The sequence below is a fragment of the Suncus etruscus genome, chromosome X, assembly GCF_024139225.1.
Source record: "Suncus etruscus isolate mSunEtr1 chromosome X, mSunEtr1.pri.cur, whole genome shotgun sequence".
In the NCBI taxonomy this organism is placed as follows: domain Eukaryota; kingdom Metazoa; phylum Chordata; class Mammalia; order Eulipotyphla; family Soricidae; genus Suncus; species Suncus etruscus.
In genome coordinates, this window is record NC_064868.1 from 117,553,599 (window position 1) to 117,574,983 (window position 21,385).

General features: G+C 49.8%; 1 protein-coding gene across 1 annotated transcript; it reads right to left on the bottom strand.

Annotated features, from left to right (window-relative positions):
• Positions 1–17,805: 17,805 nt before the first annotated feature.
• Positions 17,806–20,803, bottom strand: SLC25A5 (solute carrier family 25 member 5). The gene is made up of 4 exons (XM_049767612.1): positions 20,615–20,803; positions 19,157–19,643; positions 18,562–18,702; positions 17,806–18,230 (listed from the first exon to the last, which is right to left on the bottom strand). The coding sequence occupies exons 1-4, from the start codon at positions 20,723–20,725 to the stop codon at positions 18,073–18,075; spliced, it is 897 nt and encodes a 298-aa protein (XP_049623569.1). The 5' UTR covers positions 20,726–20,803; the 3' UTR covers positions 17,806–18,072.
• Between the last annotated feature and the right edge of the window lie 582 nt (positions 20,804–21,385).

Consider the following 21,385-nt stretch of genomic DNA (forward strand, 5'->3'; position numbering starts at 1 on the left):
CCCAACAATGCCAGGAGAAGCCCTAAGAATAGCCCCTGAGCATCATCAAGTGGGATCCAAAAACTTTCTAAAGGTGTGTATAGAGGGTGGCAGAGTGATAGCACAGTGGTAGGGGGCTTGCCTTGTACACTATGTGAGTTCAACCCTCAGCATGTACTATAGTCCTCTGAGCCCTGCCAAGAGTGTTCCTGAGCACAAACCAGGAATATGGCTTGATCATTGCCAAGTATAGCCCAAAAACATGACAACAAAAACAGTATGGTGGGGCTGGAGAGACAGCATAGTGGTAGGAAGTTTGCCTTGCACGTGGCTGACCCGGGATGGACCCAGGTTCAATCCCCGGCATCCTATATGGTCCCCTGAGCCTGCCAGGAGTGATTTCTGAGCAGATCCAGGAGTAACCCTGAGCGCCCGCCGCCGCCGGGTGTGGCCCAAAACCCAAAAACAAACAAACAAACAAACAAAAAAAGACCCAGTATGGGAGGGCAAAGAGAAAGTACTACAGTCTGAGAATGGGTTTTACGTGTAGACCTGGGGTTCAATTTCCCAGCCCCCAAGCACCACACAGAGAGACCCCTGAGCACCAAAATCAGGATTTGCACTTGGTCCTACTAGGTCTGCAATCCCCCAAAGAATCGGTTTGCTCAGGCTGGAGCAAATGCTTTGCATCTGGGAGCCCTGGGTTCTATCCCTGGTACCACATTGTCCCCCTTTAGATAATTTCCTTATTAAAGGCAAATTTGATTTTTTTTTCATTTCTACTGGGGCACACCTCATGCTGGGCTCTCCTCCAAGTGGGTGCTGGCCTGATTCATCTCAGGTTCAGTGTTCACTCCATCACACCTGATGGGGACAGACCTCGGGTTCTCCTTGGGCCTCCTCAGAGATGCATGTAGCTGGCAGCTAAGAGCGAAAAACAGGCAGAGCAGCCAAGGGGAAGCAATAGGCCAAGTGTCCTGTACCGAGGTCAGGTCTCTGCAACTTCCCAGGGCTCACCTCTTGGCCAGTTCGCAAGGCCAGCATCTCTGGCACTGAGGCTGCTGCTAATGAGGCAGGGGAAACATGTGACACCCACATCCTGCTCCTGCTCCTGCTCCTCGGAACCGCTGGGGCCCCAAGGAGAGAGGCCCGCCTTAGGAAAGGCTCTGTCATCTCCATGGCAATGGGCTTATGCCAGCTCGCGTCTGTCCTCTTGTGGACTGTGCTTTTCCTACATGTGGAGAAAAGAAAAAAGGCACAGGACGCTTGCCTGGCACACAGCAGATCATCCTCCAGGGGTGATCCCTGAACACAAAGCCTGGAGGAGGGAGCGCCCCCCAACAAATAAACAAACAAAACAATAAGGAAAGAATAAAATAAAAGAAAAAGACACAAAAAACAACAACAAGAAAAAGGCACGGGCCTGAGAGATAGCATGGAGGTAGGGCGTTTACCTTGCATGCAGAAGGACGGCATCCCATATGGACCCCCGAGCCTGCCAGGAGCGATTTCTGAGTGCAGAGCCAGGAGTCACCCCTGAGCGCTGCTGGGTGTGACCCCCAAAAGAAACAAACAAACAAAAAAGGCACAGAGCCACTCTGGAGAAAGACCACTCCCTCAAAATTTGACAGGGTTGCAGAGTGATAGCACATTGAGCAGGACGTTTGCCTTGCACGCTGCCAATCTGGGCTCAATCCCTGACATCCCATATTGTCCCCTGAGCCTGCCAGGAGTCACCCCTGAGCACCGCTGGGTGTAGCCCAAAAACCAAAAAAAAATTTTTTTTGGCAAGGTCTGGGCATTGGCTGTGGTGATTGCCAGAACCAGGATGAAAGCCAATCCTTCCCCAACCCGCCACCACACACCTATCATTGAGTCTTCCGAGTTCTCTTGGGTGAGGCTTGGCACAGCACCCAGTTCCTTACTGTATTTTTAAAATTCATTTGTTGATATTAGGGACACACTTGCAAAGTGGTACTGGGCTCCCAATGGTGCCAGCAGGTATCCAACCCTGACCTCCTGCGTGTGAATTATACAGTCTAATCCACTGACTTATCTCTTCAGTTATCTTCATAACGCACTGACCCTGAAAATCCTACCTCCTTCTCGGTGTTCACAGTTCTCTCCTCTAGAACATTACTGCTTCCAAAAGGTTACTAGCTTGGGGCTGGAGAGATAGCATAGTGGGTTGGACATTTGCCTTGCATGCAGCTGACCTGGTTGGATCCCTGGCACCCTATGTGGTTTTTGTAGTCCTGTCAGGAGTGATCCCTCAGCACAGTGCCAGGAATAAGCCCTGAGTAATACCAAATGTGACCCCCAAATAAATAAAACCCAGAAAAGAGAATGATTCTACAGTCTCCTCTTGTGAACCCCCCTTTCTTCTAGTTGTACTATCCTCACTTCTGTTCTGATCCCCTGCTGATGGTAATATCCTCTGTAATATCCTCTATACCCATGTACCTCCCTGCATCTTATGCTTTTCCCCAGCTCCCCATTATGGCAATCCCCCTTTGCATAGGTGGCCCTAAAAATCAAGGTCCTGAACCTTCCTCATGGCAACTATTTACTGACAGCCTATTCCTGTCCACTAACCATCCCAGGCACCCACCCCACACCAATGGGTGGGTCACCATGATGCTCTCTTCTCCTGTTTTTTTTTCATGCCCTCTCATCTTTGGAGCAAGCCAGTGAGGTGGGCATGCGTAGTGGATGAGGAAAGGAGGCTCAGAGATGGGGCGCAGCTGGCATTAATGGGCAGATATTGAACTTTGAAACGGTAGAATGGGACATACCAGAGTCTATGCGTGTACCAACCACTGTCATTGTCCGCCCCCTCATATCTTCAAAGGAGAGGTCAGGGCTTTTGTTGTGTGCTGGTCACTGATGCTCAGGGCACAGAGCAGAATATGTTCTGCTTCCACACAAATTCCAGAGAGACAATGGTCTCGGCTTGAAGCACCTGTGCTCTTTTCATTTCTGCTTTTTTCTCCCGGCTCTGTGGATGGCCAGCCTTGATTCCAAAGTCATACCCTTCTCCCTCCTTTATTCCTCTTCTCCACCCTCCTATTTCCCTCCCTCCCTCCCTCCTTCTCTTCCTTCCCCCTCCCTCCCTCTCCCCTCCTCTTCTCCATCTTTCTTTTCATCCTCAGCCTTTCCTTTCTTTCCTTCCCCCGTTCTCCCTCTTCCTCTCCCCCCTCATTCTTTAACTCCTCTATCCTTTACTTTGTTCTGTCCTTTCTTCATCTTTTCTTCCCTCCACCTTCTTTTTTGTTTGTTTGGGGGTCACATCCGGTGGCACTCAGGGGTTACTCCTGGTTCTGTGCTCAAAAACCTCTCCTAACAAACGCGGGGGACCATATGGGATGCTGAGATTCAAACCACCATCCATCCTGAATTGGCTGTGTGCAAGGCAAATGCCCCACCGCTGTGCTATCTCTATGCCCCCTCCTCCACCTTCTGTTCTTCCCTAAATTCCTCCCTGCTAGAAATAAATGAATAGTGAGGAAAAGCAGAAATCTCAGCCCCTGGACAGAGCTTCCATCCACTTGCGCCTCTCACCTTCCTTCATTCTATTTCTTCTATAGCCATGATCTTCCCTCTGGCTCTTTATCAAAATCCAACCCATGGTGTTTGCTTTGCACATGGTCGCCGCTGAGCAAATATGAGAAATGACTCCTGAGCACAGAGCCAGGAGTAAGCTCTGAGTACCACCAGGTCTGGCTCACAAAACAAACCAAACAAATCAGAACTAAATTAAACCCAAATGAAATTCAATTAGAGAGCTGACACATCACACAGCTTTATGTTTGTTTTTGGGGTACACTCTGCTGTGCTCAGGAGTTATTCCTGCCTCTGCTCAGGGATCACTCTTGCTGGGCTCAGAGGGGGCAGAGAATGCAAATAAATATCTTATTTGCTTTAGTTTGCTCTGGCTCACAAGATTTTGAGATGTCAAATCTTGCCTGTTCCTCTCCTCCACCACTATGCCGGTTCCCCTTTCATAACCAACAGTTATGGCTTAATTTCTGCAATGGGTCTTGCAAACTTATACATGTGCTAATTCCCTGGGAGGGAGAATCATTTTTCATCCTCAAAAAACTTGCATGGAGCAACAACCCTGAATTTTCCCTATGGAAAAAGGGCTGAATGTGGGGGCACCTCTAAGAAAGAGTGATCATAAATATCAATCCTTGGATTATTGCAAAAAAAAACAAAACGATTTGCATTGTCTTCTTCAACTTGAAAAACGTCAATTTTGGGCCTTAGAGACAGGACACATTAAAAGTACCCGCCTTGCACACAGCTGATCTGGGTTTGATTGTCAGTACCACACAGCAAGCATCAGTCAGAATGATCCCTGAGCACCACTGGGCTTCAAAACAAAATACATAAATAATATGAAATGTCATTTGAATTCCTTAAACATTATGTACATTGATCTGGCTACAGGATTCCTGCCCTACACCCTTCTGAGATGCAATCAGAGAGGTGACACAATGGGCCCAAGATCACACAGCACATGTGTGTGTCTCATTTCCACCTTTTTCCCCCTGCCTCCCATGATGGCAATGACCCTGATGTTTACACAGCTTGACAACCCGGGGCATCCAGTGCAGGGCTCCTCACACAAGCAGGGACTCAGCAAAAGTTTCCATGCCAACGGCCTCTCCTGCAAATGGCTTTTCTCTGCAGCGGAGCAAGGCCTCCTTCTGGCCAGCCCCACCCGCCCCACTGATCAGCAAAGGCCCCAAGTGGCAGTCGAGGCCCTGCAGGCTGCTGGGTGGGGGCCTACCACTTGGGCCTTCAAGGACGTCGGAGACCGGCTAAAGCCTCTGCAAAATCCCTAACAAGGCAACACATGCCTGTGTCGGGCACTTGCTAGGTGGCCCTGCGTGTGCATGGGGAGGGGGAAATCACATGAAGATACAGTTTGGGGGGAGGGTCAAGGCAGGCCCTCAACCTGGCACACAGCCAACCAGCCAGCACGCACTTGGCACTTGCAAATCAGGCCAATTCAGGGGAGGCTTGGAGGAGTCAGCGGGGGGGGGGGGGCAGGAGTGGCTGCAGCACTAAGAGGAGACTTCTAGGAGGCTAAGAGGGAGGGAGAGTCAGGCAGAAGGAGGGGGGACACCATAGCCCCCCTGGGTGGCCTTGGTGGCGCGAGGTGGCCCGGGGAGCGCGCCCTCTGCTGGCCACGGCGGGTAGTGAAGGCGCTGCAGCCGGGCCCGCTCGCGCTGTCAACTCGCCTTGGGCGGCTGTGACAGTGTCGCTGGTGCGCAGCTTTCTCAGCCTCGCTCTAGCGACCAGACGCTTGCAAACAGTTAGCCCAGGACAGCCCTTTCTGGAACTTTTCAGTGCCACGACATTGTGGGGAGGAGGGCGCAGACCATTGCCCCCTGATCTCCGACTCACTGGCCCAAAACAAATACCCACGGGGACAGCGCCCCTTCCAAAATGCCCCTAAAGACACAAGACTGACCTCTGAGAAGCCCCCGCGGGTCATTCAACACCTAAACACAGATTCGGGGCCAAACTGGTCGCCCCCCCCCTTGCAAATGCCCCTTGCAAATACGGTGGAGTTTCTAGTTCTCACAGCCGTGTAGAGTCTGAACCCATTTTACAGCGCAGCAAGTGGAGGCACTCATTCCCTCCTTTGCACAGTGGAAAAGAGGTCCAGTTCTTTACCCACTCACTCTCCAAGCTTTCCTGGAGCGCTGACTTGGAGTCAGTTTCGACAATCAACAGTTCTCCGCCAGAACCACGTTCCCCCACCCCCACCCCCACCCCATCCCGCACCCAGCACCCGCGCTCCAAGCTCGCTCATTTTCCAGGTACCGCGACTGATTGCAGCCCTGAGCAGGGCCCCTCGTTTGCAGCAGCTACGTATCTGGACCTTGCCAGGTACCCCGGTTACTCTCTGGAATAAGCCTTAAAAAAAGAAAAGAAACCGGCGACAAAATACTGGCGAAAAGAGTTAAACGGGAGACCCCCTTCCCGCCCCTCCAATCCCAAGAGTACCTACTGTACGAAGCTCTAGAAATGACAAAAGTCACTGGTCATGCCCCCCTGGGTGTATCCCCAGAGGTTTAGATGAGAGAGACCAGAGACACACTGAGAAGGCAGAAACAGAGGTGGGAGAAAGGAGAGAGTGAGAGAGAGAGAGCAATCTGAGAGAGAGGGAGAGAGACGTGAGAGAGAAATCTGAGAGAGGGAGAGATTAGACAGAAAAAAATAAATCCACTTGCTTTTAGAGCAGCATTCAGAGGCTTCACATGCTCTGTGAGGTCCTCAGTGGCTCTCAGTGGCTGGGCTCTTTTAGGACCAGGGAATCTGGGGCCCCAGCCCCCGAATATGCTGTGGTCTAAATCAGCCCTAATCAATCACGTGGCTGTGCGGTTGGTACAGTTCGAATGGCAGTGCCGTCGTCCTCGGGTGCCCTAGTAACAGTTCGTCTCCTTTTGGAGTGGCCTGAGTCATCTTGTGTGACAGTGTTCGGCGCTGTCACCATCACAACCAGAGAGCTAGCCATCAACTCCGGGCTGTGCATTAGGAGCTGGGGAGCCGAGCAAAGCACCATAGGCTGTCGGGAGGGAGGCAGGAGAGCTGGAGGGAGGAGTCACATCTGCTCCCTCCCGGCCCCACCCGCCAGAACTCTCTGGCAAGGCCACAGGTAGTCATAAAGGAAGCCGGCAATTCTGGAGCCTTCCCTGTGTCCAGATTTTTCCTCTAAGCTTGGGGGAGGAGGACCTGTGCACTTGTTGTTATTGTTGATATTATTATTATCATTATGATTATTATCATTCTCATCATCATCATCATCATCAGTTTGGGGGCCACATTGTATACCCTGTTCAGGACTTAACTCCTATGCTCAGTCGTCACTCTTAGCAGGGGCTCAGGAGACCCTATGGAGAGCCAGAAGTTGAACCCCAATCGGCCCTTCAAGGCAAACACCTTATGCCTTATCTCTCCAGCCTGTGTAGAGCAGTTTGGGGTTGTTGGTTTGTTGGTTGTTTGGGAACATCAGTGGTGCTCAGGGTTTACTCCTGACTGTGCTCAGGAATCACTACTGACACACTGGGGGACCCTATGGAGTGACAGAGATCAAACTCAGGGTGGCCGCTTTCAAGGCAAATGCCTTCCCTGTTGTCCTGCTGCTCCAGCCGTCCAAAGTGGTGCAAGTTCTTCCTGCATACAGAGCAGGGGACAAGATACAACCTACATGCATTCATGCCACCAGATGATAAGCAAAGGAACGGATGCTAGAAAAGGTCAGTGAGTCACCATTCATTCTCACATTCTTTGCTCCCTCCAGTGCACCTTGACCATCCGTCTATTCTGTGGTGGCTTCTAAACTAGGGAGTGAGGATTGGTAAAAGAAACAAGATTTCCCCTATAGGGCACCCTGACAAGTCCCCAGTAGTTTACCATTCCCTGGAATAAACATTGAAATTCACTCCCACAACAATGATTTTCTAGATACAATGCCAGGCACTGTTCTGGGCATTTAGGGGATTCAACCATGGATGAGCAACCAACCTGGAGCTGACAGACACTATTTAGAATGTTCCAATGAGGGCCCGGAGAGATAGCACAGCGGCGTTTGCCTTGCAAGCAGCCGATCCAGGACCAAAGGTGGTTGGTTCAAATCCCGGTGTCCCATATGGTCCCCCGTGCTGCCAGGAGCTATTTCTGAGCAGACAGCCAGGAGTAACCCCTGAGCACCGCCGGCTGTGATCCAAAAACCAAACCAAACCAAACCAAACCAAAACAAAACAAAAAACAAAAAACAGAATGTTCCAATGAAGGCCAGGAGCTGGGGAGATGGCTCAAAGGGCTGGAGTATGAGCTGTGGGAGACCTGGCAGTCTTCTGAAATGCATGATCATGGGTGTGACTCCTCAAACCCCATAATTAAAAAAATAGTTCTAATCATTGTTTTCTCATTGGGTTGTGCTACAACAGAGCAAACTTAGCATCGGGCCCATACGGAATGTAGGGAGAAAATGAAGGACATGTACGTTGGCACAGTACCCTACAAACTCACAGTGAAGTAGCTGACGTTCCATAAACTAAAAAATCTTGAATGTAATCCAATCCAATCCAATTTTAGAGTTGTAGGTTCAATTATAGTTGTACACCTGGAATTCTTTTGCATTTTTTCTTTTTTGTTTGACGCCATACCTGGTAGTGCTCAGGGCTTCCTCCTGCTTCTGCATTCAGGGCTAACTCCTGGTAGGGCTCAGGAGACCCTATAGGGTTCCAGGGATCAAATCAGGGTAAGGCAAGCTCATTATCCCCATACTATCTCTCTGGCCCACAAAAATTTCTGGGTATTGCCAAGGATAGCCTTAAAAAGTAAAACTAAAGGGGCCGGGCGGTGGCGCTGGAGGTAAGGTGTCTGCCTTGCCTGCGCTAACCTAGGACGGACCGCGGTTCGATCCCCCGGCGTCCCATATGGTCCCCCAAGAAGCCAGGAGCAACTTCTGAGCGCATAGCCAGGAGTAACCCCTGAGCCTCACAGGGTGTGGCCCAAAAACCAAAAAAAAAAAAAAAAAAAAAAAGTAAAACTAAAAATGCTAAATTGACTGAAAAATGTAAAAGGACTCGGGCCGGAGAGATAGCATGGAGGTAAGGCATTTGCCTTGCATGCAGAACCATGGTGGTTTGAATCCCGGCATCCCATATGATCCCCCAAGCCTGCCAGGAGCCATTTCTGAGCGTAGAGCTAGGAGGAACCCCTGAGCGCTGCCAGGTGTGACCCCCCCATAAAAAAAGAAAAAAAGGGCCCAGAGAAATAGCACAGCGGTGTTTGCCTTACAAGCAGCTGATCCAGGACCTAAGGTGGTTGGTTTGAATCCCAGTGTCCCATATGGTCCCCTGTGCCTGCCAGGAGCTATTTCTGAGCAGATAGCCAGAAGTAACCCCTGAGCACTGCCGGGTGTGGCCCAAAAACCAAAAAAAAAAAAATGACTCACCTTTGAAAATTGGCTTTTGGGGCTGGAGCAAGAATACAGCAGGAAAGGTGTTTGCCTTGCACACATTGCTCCTAGGTATCATGTATGGTCCCCTGAATCTCACCAGGAGTAATTGCTGAGCACAGAGCCAGGATTCATCCCCGAGCAATGCCAGGTGTGGCCCAAGAGCTAGAATAAAAAGGCTCTGGATATACTGCTTCTGACTCTGTTGAGCGGATTGTATCTGTTGATATTAAGACTAGTCAGCACTCATATTTTACTATATCTCATGACCCCAAAGAAATAGTTTGAGAACACCTATAAGTTTTCTTTGAAAGCTCATGTATACTTAGCCGTGTTGGCATTAGGTTAACCTTAGACTCTAAACCTCAGTGGCATTGGCCGTAATCTGGAGTACATAATAACACTTCTCAAGGCCCAGAAAGATAGTACAGGCATTACTATGCTTGCCTTGTAAGTAGCTGACCCCTTTTGATCCCCAATATCACATAGAGCCCCAAACACCATCAGGAATGATTCCTTGAGCACAGAGCCACGAGTAAACTTTGAGAACTGCCCCAAATTAAAAAAAAAGTTATAAGGGACCGGAGAGATAGCACAGTGATAGGGCGTTTGCCTTGCAAGCACCGACCCAGGACCAATGGTGATTTGAATCCCAGCGTCCCATATGGTCCCCTGTGACTGTCAGGGTGTGGCCTCAAAACAAACAAACAAAAATATAAATGGGGCCGAAGTGGTGGTGCATGTGGTAGGGCGTCTGTCTACCTTGCATGCACTAACCTAGGATGAACAGAGATTTGATTCCCCGGCATCCCATATGATCCCCCCAAGCCAGGAGTGATTTCTGAGTGCATGGCCATAAGTAACCCCTGAGCGTCACTGGGTGTGGCCCCAAAACAAAAAGCAAAAAAAAAAAAAAACAAACAAAAAGTTATAAATGACTGAAAAAAATACCTTGCAGGGCTCTGAACAGGCTTAACATACCTCTAGGAAAAGATCAGAATCTTTAATCTTTGTAAAATGCTTAGTTTAGTGCAACATCTGTCATAGAAGATGATGTAAAAAAATAATCAGCTACTATTCTGACTAATTGTAGAGAAATCACAAGTTCTTGATTAAAATTACTGTTTAGTCAGAGAAACTTGTTTACCAATTTGTCTAACAACTCTAGAAATTTTCCAAAGGCCAAACACCCCTAAAAGATGTGAGATAACATACCGTAATGGGAACAAGAAAAGTTTTTTTGTTTGTTTGATTTGGGGCCACACTCAGCAATGCTCAGGTTCCTTCTATCTCTGTACTCAGGAATTACTCCTATTGGTGCTCAGGGGACCATATGGGATGCTAGGGATCAAATCCTAGTCAGCCACATGTAAGGCAAATACCCTATGTTTCAAACTCCCCAAAAGTATTTTTCTATTTTCTTGGAGGTCACACTAAAGTAATGACCCCGAAGATGGATCCCTTAGCTCCCCCAAAACATGAAACTTTAGGGTACTAAGTGTTATGACATTGTCAGTAGCCAAACTCCGAACTGGCGATGGGCATTGGTAGGCAGCATGTTTGACCCTTACCCCTCCCCCCACGGCTTCTTCCTGCCCCCAGCACCTTGCTCCTCTCTCTGGCTTTCACTTTTAGGGCGACTCCCCTCCAAGGCTTAGTTTATACTGTCTGTGAATTCCAGCCTGGAACTTAATCTCAAAAGCCAAACACTTTCGTGGCTGCTTCCTGGCAGCATTTTTCTTTAGGGAGGGAAGGCTTGGGCGTCAGGCTGGGACTTGCCAGGTTCCTTGAAATACTAGGAGGGCAAAGGGAACCCCGGGAATCACACAGTACCACTCCCCCGGGAACAGCAGAGCTGTGTGGTCAGGTTGTGGGGCAATGTGGATTTATTTTGGCCTTTGCTCTCTTTCATAATGAGTATTGTAAAATAAGTGCTGACTTAGAGAGTTGGATTAGCACTTTAGCCACGTGTTCTGTTCCAAAAGTCTAGTCTCTCTCTCTCTCTCTCTCTCTCTCTCTCTCTCTCTCTCTCTCTCTCTCTCTCTCTCTAACACTCACACAGATTCATTTTTAATAGTGCGTGTGACGTTTCCTTGAAATGGGTTTCAAAAATTCGTACATCAGGGATGAACTAAACCACAATTCCACGAATGAAATAAAACATTTGGCTAAAACAGGAACAGTCCTTGGGGCTCCATACAAAGTACAGCAGGTAGGATGCTTTGCCCTACGTATAACCAATCTGGCCTCAATCCTCAGCATCACGTAGGGTCACCAGAGACCCTGAGCAATACTGGGTGTGACACACCCATTTTTTGGAGGAGGGTAGTGTTGGTGAGGAGGGGGGGGGGGAATCAGCTTATGCCATGTTGATTTCCTCTTCAACAAAAATACAAACATTTCTTCCTTTTGAAAATGATCCCAAACCATAAGAGTCAGTGCACATTTTCCAGGCTGGGAAGAAACTCCAGCCCTGTGCCTCTGCTTACCCTCATAAGCTGCCTGCCCCCCCCCCCCAATCCAAGTCCCTCACAGCTGCAGAGGTCCTGGTAGCTTGCTTGGACACAGTTTTCTTTTCACACCCCAACACCATTCCCTCCCTCCCCAGCTGATCTGTCACCAGTGAGTGATGCGCACAGGCTTGGAGCTGGTCCGGATTTTTATCAGCTCAGCCATGTTCATCATTCTCAGAGAACCTTCGAGACACTGCAACATGTCACGTGACCAGCTCCAGCAAGTTCTCTTCAATCTCCTTGGCTGGCTTTTCTGTCTCCCACCCCTCTTCCCAAAGTTGCCCAAGGAACCGAGATCTCAGGCTGGGTGCTCCCGCATCCTGCTAAGAAAATGTTTCAAACCCCCCCCCTCAAATCACACACCGCAAAACAACAGATTCACAGTTTCCTGCAACTGAACTCCAAAGAGGGTCCAGCAAAAACAGCCACCAATCTGTCGCTTGAATATTGTTTATGTTTGTTGCCCGGATACCAAACACTCTTTTAGCCTTTGGCTACCCAAAAAAATGCTCTGCCTGTGAACTTGGTCACCCCCAGGAGAGCAAATAATGACTGAAATGATGAGAGAGCTCCTTCAAATCTGCACAGCGGAGCACAGACAGTGCTGTCTGGTGTCCAGAAATGACAGGGTCTAATATTTGTTTCCATAAATCCCCAGCAGCATACAGAAAGACGCATTACAGCTAATGAAGATGAGCTTTGGAAAAAGACACACGGTAATTATTGGGAGGTAAATCAAATCACCTTTGGTTCCCCAACACTGAGCACTGAGCTCTCATTTTTTTTATCTTTCTGTTGCTCAGCTCCTCGGTCCTGAAATTAATGTAAATCTTTACATTTATAATTTCACTTGCCAACGCGATCCCACCCACACAGTCGGCAAATGACTGCTCTGAGTCATAGGCTATTCACTTATGACCGTGTTCGATATTTTCAAATGTTCTTTGGGAAGATGAAATCACAGAATCCCAAATCTTTGCACCGATCTGCTGGATGTCAACATGATGGAGTCGCAGCTCCTCTCAACTGCAAAGGACTTTGGGAGGGGGGACGCAAAACAGGGGCCCAGGTTAGAGGGGATTCCACGCAGGAACCCAATCTGGAGCCCTAAAGCCAAGTTCTGCTTTGGGGTTGGAGAAATAAAGATTCACACTCAATATCCCAAACACACGGAAAATACTCCAGCCCCCTGCCTGGCCGCTAGTGGCGACCGTGAGCTCTGAACTCTCCTCACCTTTTCACACAGGGTCTGGCAGCATCATGCCATTTTGAATCCAACTGGTCAGATAATGATCGGAGTGGGGGGGTCCCCATCAGCTCTGATCACAACAACACACAGCATCCCCCCATCCCACCCCCTTCACACACAATGAATGGAGAAAAACCTGTAGCAATCAGTCTTTTCTGGTCTTTCCTTTTCTTTTTTTTTTTTTTAGGAGGGGGCTAGAAATGGAAACAGCCGAACAGAGAGAGAGAGAGATCCGCTTTTCATTGCCTTTCCTTACTAATTAACTTTGACGACTAGGTACAGAGAAAAAAAACTGCTAAAAAATCCACACCGCTCCCCCCCCCCCAAACCCACACATGTAAACAAAACCCATACGCCACGCTCATAAACTCCACAAGAGAAGGGGATTTACCTCATTAGCTTCAGGACTTTGCCCAATTTCTTGTCTCCACCAGAAAAGCTTGAATGGGGGGGGGGAACCACAGGAGTCTGAAGACTGTGCCGGCAAAGGTCGGCTCGTTGGTTCCCCAAGAACTCTCTCCTCTTCTCTCTCTCTCTCTCTCTCTCTCTCTCTCTCTCTCTCTCTCTCAGATCTCTCTCCTCTCCTCTTCTCTCAGATCTCTCTCTCCTCTCTCTCCTCTCCTCTCTCTCCTCTCTCTCTCTCTCTCTCTCTCTTTCTCTCTCTCTCTTTCTCTCCTCTCTCGTCTGCTTGGAAAATGCGTTCAAATTGTGCAAAAGATGCCCTAACCTAGCTGTATCTCCTGGACTATAAAGAGAAGGGCTTTCAGGGACTTACCATCCACGACTGGCCCTGTGGAGAATCCTTTGCTTCCTGCCTCTGGCAGCTCGAAGCACCCACAACACTCCGCCTCCAATGACTGATGGGCGGGGGGGCCCCAGGAATGGCAAGAGAGAGAAGCCTGTCTGTGAGCAGCAGGCTGACCTGTATCCGGGCTCTCTCACCTGGCATCAGCCTTCCCAAAGCCTGTTGTGCTTTGAATAGTCACCCAACCATAGCAGAAATGAGGGTCTTGCTCAGACTGTTTATCATAAGTGTTTCACATGCACATCATAATGGACAGAATGCAATCTCTAGCACTATCTGGGCCAGCTCGGAGGGATGAAGACCACTTGGTTTTGAAATGAAATCTCCCCAATCATTGTATCAGCAGAGAAAGAGGCACCACCACCACAAAAAGCCCCTCATTTCTATCAGACGTCCAATTGTACCAGGCACCCCTTCTTGCCTTCTGAGGGCTAATGCCCCGTCTTAGTTTATTTGAACAGTCGCTAGCTCGAGAAGCTTACATGTATTGTCGGAATCATAAAGGGGGCCCGGGTCCTCCCGAATTGTGGTTTGCAGCCCTACATGAAGAGTCTCTTTTGCCCCTTTCAATTAGTCGAAGTTAATTTTATTTCCATTAGACACAATAGACTATGCCTAGGCTGGGGCAGAAAAAAGAAAAAGGAAAAGAAATCTTGCATGGGAACAAAATGGATGGTTAATTAGGAAAAATCCACATGGGCTGCTAATTAGAGGTCTAGGGTTGTATTTCTCATCCCCTGAGTTTTCTATTATTTGACCCTCCCTCACGACACCCCTAGATTATTGTTAGCCTGGCAGATGAATTGCTTTGCCCAACAACTCTATGCAGGCTGCAATCCTGACTCCCATGCAGGTGCTTCTGATTCTCCAAACCCTGGCATCACAGCTGCCTCCTGAAAAGATTTGTAGTTTCCTATTGTATAGGGAGGCTTTGGGGGAAAGGGCAGGGAATGGGGTCACTCTTGGGAGTGCTCAGGACTCACTCCTGAAAGTGCTCAGGGGACCATAATCGGTGCTGAGGATGGAAGCCCTGTAAGGCAAGTCACTTGACTGCTTGCTATACTATAATTTTGGCCCACTAGAGTGTTTCTTATGTCTCTTGCATGCTAACTGCTCTGCATCAATGACCAAATCTTTGCAATGTTCCTCTGGGAAGGCACTACTCTGATCATCATTTTATCAATGTGGAAAACTGAGCCTGAGAGAAATTAGCTTATTATTAGCATTATTAAGTGACAGATTCCAGGACCTAGGAGATAGCCCGAAAGACTGAATGCAGATTTTGCATTGGGAAGATCTGGATTTGATCCCTAGCATGACACACTCCTTAAGCATTGAGGCAGAAGTAGCTTCTGAGCACTGCTGGATGTAGTTTCAATCTACAGGAAACCAAAAAGTATGCGAGAAGTCAGGCCTTCCTGATACCAGAAGTTTTTTATTATTATTTTTATTGAGACCAATGTGAATTGCAAGTCTTTCACAGTTGTGTTTAAGGTACAAAGTGACAGTGAATTAGGGCCATTCTCACCACCAGAGTTGACATCCCTCCACCCCTATTCCCGCATTCCTCCCATACCTCCCCATTTATCCCTCTGGACTGCTAGTGTGACAGGTCCCTTTTGTGTATAGCTTGTGATATGGGTCTCTTGATTCTATTATCGTTAACTTTAGATTGATACCAGAATTTTTTTCCTTCCAACACTTTTTATTATCTTTTGGGTTTTGTTTTTGTTTGGGGGCCATACCACAATGCTTAGGGATCATTTTTGGCTTTATACACTCAGGAATTACTACTCTTGGTGGTGCTTGGGGGATTATATGGGATGCTGGGGATCAATCCCTGGTTGTACCTGCTGTACTATTGCTCTAGCTCTTTATTATCTTTTGGGAAGGCGAGTATTTAGACCATACTCGGAGCTGTTCAGGGTTTATTTCTGGTTGTGTCCAGGGATCACTCAGGGGGTACTTTGGGGGACCCTGTGTGTTGGCGGGAACCCAACTTGTATGTTGGTTACATACAAATAGCGTACACATTGTATTATCACTCCAATGCCAACTTTATTATTTGGAATGTGTAAACATTGTTCATATTGGGGTTGGGGAAATGGCTCAAAAGATTGGAGCATCTTGCAATTGATAGGCCTGGGTTCAATTCCAGGCATTGTATAAGTTCCTAAGCTCTGCCAGAAGTGACTCTAGTACACTGCCAGGTGAGAGCCCCAAAACAAAACCCACACTGTCCATATTTAAGGAGTATGATTTGCTGTTTGGGTATATGCATTGCAAAGTGAGCTCTTAACTGATGGGAAGTGCTTCATTACTGTAGTACACTATGCTGATGGGCCAAACCACTGACACCCCCAGTATTCCCTGGCACTAATGCATGCCAGCAAGTTCGGTCTGCTGGAGGCCCTTCCCTTAACTATGCCATGTGTGCAATACTCCTCGTAAATGGGATGTGCCCATAGTATCGTTTTGCCTTTCTTTTTTTTCTTTGGGGTAGGGGCACACCTGCCAGCACTCAGGTATTACTCCTGGCTCTTTGCTCAGAAATTGCTCCTGGCAGGCTCGGGGGACCATATGAGATGCTGGGAATCAAACGTAGGTCTGTCCTGGTTGGCCATGTGGAAGGCAAACACCCTACTCCTGTGCTATCACTCCCGGGCCCTTGCCTTCCTTCTTTTTGCACAGGGCCATAGCCAGTGGTTCTTAGGGTTATTTCTGGCTCTGTGCTCAGAAATCGCTCATGGCAAACTTGGGGGACACTATGGGATACTGGGGATTGAATCCAGGTCATCCATGTGCAAGGTAAATGCCCTACTAGCTGTGCTATCCCTCAGCCCCTCTTTTGGTCTGTGTGGTAATCCAGTGAAATTGTAAACATTCTCAAGTGGACCCCAAATATGAGCTCTAAAACCTAACTAATAGCCTCGTGGTCTGAGTTGATTATTTTGGTTTTGGGCCACACCTGGTGTACTCAGGAGTTACTCGTGGCGCTGTGCCCAGAAATTGGTCCTGGCAGGCTCAGGGGACCACATAGGATGGCGATTGAACCACGGCCATCCTGATTTGGCCATGGGCAAGGCAAACTACCACTGTGCTATAGCTCTGGCCCTAAGTTAATTCTTACTGTATGTGACAAACGGCATATGTTCCATTTACTTTGTACAATGTACTTCAATGTTCCCTGTAGCTGTCTGGCACTGATTGGAATCTTCCCAGTTAGAGATCTCAGAGCTATGTCCATGTGGCAGCCCAAATTCTTTATTTTTTTAACTTTATTGATTGGTCTTTGGGTCACACCCGACGGTGCTCAGGATCCAGTTCTGGTTCTGCATTCAGAAATTGCCCCTGAAAGGCTGGGGGACCATATGGGATGCCCATCAGTGAGACACATGTAAGGCAAATGCCACCACTGTGCTCTCTCTGGGCTCCTCAAATCCTGTATTTGGAACCAGATCAGGGGTATGTGGCAGACACAGAATGAACTTTTTTCATTCATAAACAGCCACCATTTTCCTTAATCCCTGACCTCCTCCTACATACAAAACATTTTGAACCAGGTCCTGGTTCCATGAAGCACCACTTATGAGTCTAAAACATTAAGTTTCCATTTATTTTCTGCCCCCCCCTTTTTTTGATTTTTGTGTCACACCCGGCACCGCTCAGTGTTTATACACTGGCATAGCTCAAGGGTTACTTCTGGCAGGCTCAGGGACATATGGGATGCCAGGATTCAAACTACTGTTCCTCTGCATGCAAGGCAAACGCCCTATCTCCATGCTATCGCTCCAGCCCCTTTCTGCCCATTTTTATTGAGGTACTGCAATTGAAAAGTGTTGTTTCATGCACAGTATATATTCTAACACCAGATCCACTGTGAGCATACCTGTTCCTCTATCCTATCCCAGCCTCTATTTTTTTGGTTTTTGGGTCACACCCAGCAGTGCTCAGGGGACCATATGGGATGCCAGGATTTGAACCACCGTTCTTCTGCATGCAAGGTAAACATCTTACCTCCATGCTATCTCTCGGGCCCCGGCATCAGCCTCTATTTAATAACCATAGGACCAGGAAAGGCTCCTAGCTCAGGAGAAAACCCATCTAGCTGTGAGGGCTTTTGGATGCTCTAGGCGTGCACTTTCTTCAGCTAATATGCCTGGGAGATGTACCCCACAACAAAGCTCTTACATTCAGGAGCCAAGGCAGCGTTATCTCAGGTCACCATGGCTAACTGACCAAAGTGAGAGTGGTTATGAAAAGAAGCCAGCAGCACTCCAAAGTTTATTGCAGTTATTTATTTTTTCAAATTTGTAACTCATCAGGAGTGACTGAAATAAAAAATATAATTGAGTCCCATCATCATCATCATTATCATCATCATTGTGGAAATGGCTTGAAGAGAGAACTGGTCAGATGAATATTATTGCTTCCCATTTTCAACCAGTCATAAGTTGCCACTGATAAATAGACAGCAGTCGAGAATGGTCAAGTTATGTTACATAATACAACATGCCTATTCAGAGGAGACCTAGGAAATAATTTATGTGTACTTCTTGATCTCATCATACAAAACAAGCACGAAAGCACCCCCCATGCCTCTCAGTACATTGGACCAGGCACCCTTGAAGAAAGCTTTGGTTCCTTCATCACGAGCAATCTTCCTCCAGCAGTCAATCGTGCCGGTGTACATGATATCAGCTGCAAAAAGGACAAAAAAGGAGCTGGTTAGCTAAGGCTGCTGAAAGGGGCTACGGTTTAGTTGACCAAAACAAGAGTTTTTTTTCTAGTGTCCCCATGTGTGCTATTTTCTTCACCCTTGGCAGCGCCAGGGTTCCAACACAGGGCCACAAATAAGTGAGGCATTAACTCAAGCACTGAGCTGTATCTCCAGTACATACCTCTTTAAAAACAAAACAAAGAAACTAATTTCTTTTATAGCCTGCACAGCGGTGCCATTGATTTCCCAAGATCTGCCTGGGAATGGATGTGGCCATGGTCACAAAGTCTTGCTACTTTCCCTGTAACTCACTTCCTTTGCGCCCAGATTGCATCATCATGCGGCGACGGACAGTATCAAATGGATAGGAAGTCAATCCAGCCACGGCCGTGACGGACTGTGCGATCATCCAGCTGACAAAGATGTGAGTATTCTTGGGGTCTGGAAGCATTCCTGAGAAGGAAGGGGGGATAAAAGAGAGGCTTTATTGAATTGGAAGAGTCCTACGTCACTCGAATCCCATCATCACGCTTTTTTTGGGGGGGGGGGGCCCACACCCGGTGGTGCTCAGGGGTTACTCCTGGCTGTCTGCTCAGAAATAGCTCCTGGCAGGCACAGGGGACCATATGGGACACCGGGATTTGAACCAACCACCTTTGGTCCTGGATCAGCTTCTTGCAAGGCAAATGCCGCTGTGCTATCTCTCCGGGATCACCATGGAGTTTTAATATCTGTCATTATCACCAAGTTTTGCTAACCTCACCATAAAGTCCCAACCATCTGATCTATACTATATAATCTTGGCTCTTGGGCACCGAGCAAAATCTATTTATCTGTGGCTATAGGACAATGAGGACCTTCCCAAAGGGTCTCTGAAGACCCTCCTTCCAACACTTGGCCAACTTACCCTTTGCAGTATCATAGATTCCAAAGTAGGCAGCTCGGTAGATGATAATACCTTGCACAGACACATTAAAGCCTTGGTACAGGCCCCTAATCCCGTCAGACTTGGAGATTTTCACTAGACAATCACCCAGCCCTTTGAATTCTCTCTCGGCCCCAGCTTTGCCCACATCAGCCGCTAGACGGGTACGGGCAAAATCAAGGGGATACACAAAGCACAAGGAAGTGGCCCCAGCGGCACCGCCCGATGCCAGATTGCCGGCGAAGTAGCGCCAGAACTGGGTTCTCTTGTCTACACCGCCCAGGAAGATCTGCTTGTATTTGTCTTTGAAGGCAAAGTTGAGCGCCTGGGTGGGGAAGTATCTGATGACATTGGCCAGGTTGCCGCGCCAGAAGGACAGAACTCCCTGTTCTTTCGGGATCCGAACCACGCAGTCCATGATGCCCTTGTACTGCTTATCGACGGTGATTTGCTTGCTGGCATGCTGCACCTGGAAGACAAAACAGACCAACCGGGAGGGTGAGAACCACGCAGAAGGTTAAAGGGCAGAAGCAGCTGGGAACCCCGGTGCCCTACCACTCCTGTCATCTGCATCTCACGGGCGGGGCCTTTCCTCACCCTCTGCCCCACAGAGGTGGCAGAAGTGGACCAGGAGGGCTGGGGAGGTGCCCCCTGCAGTGGACCTACGACCTTTAGACCCGGGTGGAAAGTCAGGCCTTGGGATCTCGATTCCTTCCAGCGCATGCATGTTGCATGCGGGCGAGTCCCAGCATGTAGGGTGCGGTCATTGAGGTGACCATGACCGGCCTTGTCCCGCCCTAAGCCTGCCTGCCGCTTCGCTGTCCCTGGAGGTGACCCGTCGGTAGTGGGACAGCCCTCCCTTTCCCCACGCGGGGCCGGCACGCGGCGGGTGCGCCCTCTGGCGGCGGCGGCGGGGACGGCGGGCGGCGCGGGGGTGGACGCAGGAGACACACGCGCTTCCCTTCCCGGTGCCGCTTCCGGCCCGGCGAGTCGAGTCGAGTCGAGTCGAGTCGGAGCGCGGCGCCGGCTGCCCGCATGGCAGGGCCGGGCTGCCATTTCCTTGTGGCGACCTTGGGCACCCCGCCGAGGGCAGGTATTCCATCCTCGGGCGCCGACTCCTACATTCTGCCCGGGATCCCCGAGATCCGGAGGGCCTCCCCCCGCACCGCCCGACTGGGCTGTCCCCCGGATGCCAAGGCCCGAGCTTCCCCTCCCTCCGCCCTCCATCCTCGAGCCCTTTGTCGAGCCCCAAACTGGGGGTCACTGTCAAATAAGTCCCCCCTCAAGGGAAAAGGGCCTGGACCTACCACCCGGCGCCTCCCGATCCCAGAGGCCGCCACTTCCCTCCACGCGACCGCAGAGGCGGCCCCGCTTTCGCCGCCACCCCCGCTCCCCGCAACGTGGCCACTTTCTGATCCTTTTGGGGGGCCCAGGACGCACCTGCAGCAGCAGCTTGACCCGCTCGATGGGCGCGACGGCCGTCTTGGAGATGGCCGCGGCCACCCCCCCGGCCAAGAAGTCCTTGGCGAAGGACACGGCAGCATCTGTCATGGTGACTCGGGAAGTGGGGCGCAGGCAGCCGCGAGGCCAAAAGAGCAGCCGGCTAGGAGACCAGGGCTCTGGGGCGGGGCGAAGCAAATGGCCGGCTTATATAGCGGGAGCCGGCGCCCAGGCGTCGGGGGCGGGCCCAGGCGCGGGCTGCGAGGCCGCTGAGTGGCTGAGCGGCGCGGTGGGCGGAGCCTCCGAGTCGGGCCACGGGCCGCCCCCCGCGCCGCCCTGGCTGGCCCCGGGCCTCTGACCTGGCCCGGGAAGGGGACGGCTCCGGGGAACCTTGGGGACCTGGACGCTGGACCCTGGGAAGGCGGCGAGGTCATCGGAAACCCGGCGGCGAGGTGGGGACGGGCGACAGGCCGCGTGGATGGGGGCTCCCCCCAAACGCGGGCAGGGTTTGTTCTCAGATTTCAGAAACTGCAGCTGGACCCGCTTAAGTCTCCCGCCAATTTTCTTGCCTTTGTCAATCCAATGCCTTTGGAGCGCCCCCTCAGGGGAACTTTGGGATTGGGGTGAGGCCAGGGAGACTGGGAATAGGGGGGGGTCAGGCCGATCCACAAAGAATTCCAGTTTTTATGTGGAAACTTGTTCATCAGGAACTTATGCATTCGTTATGATTTTTGTCAAAAAACAAAATTATGCTTCCATGAAACATTTTCA

What these genes read in the sequence shown, in the direction of transcription:
- SLC25A5 (XM_049767612.1), bottom strand. Translation starts at nt 20,725, where the DNA reads ATGACAGATGCTGCCGTGTCCTTCGCCAAGGACTTCTTGGCCGGGGGG. An exon ending in GGGTCAAGCTGCTGCTGCAG is followed by an intron (nt 19,644 to 20,614) that starts GTGCGTCCTGGG and finishes TTTGTCTTCCAG; the next exon opens with GTGCAGCATGCCAGCAAGCA. An exon ending in GCAATCTGGGCGCAAAGGAA is followed by an intron (nt 18,231 to 18,561) that starts GTGAGTTACAGG and finishes TCCTTTTTGCAG; the next exon opens with CTGATATCATGTACACCGGC.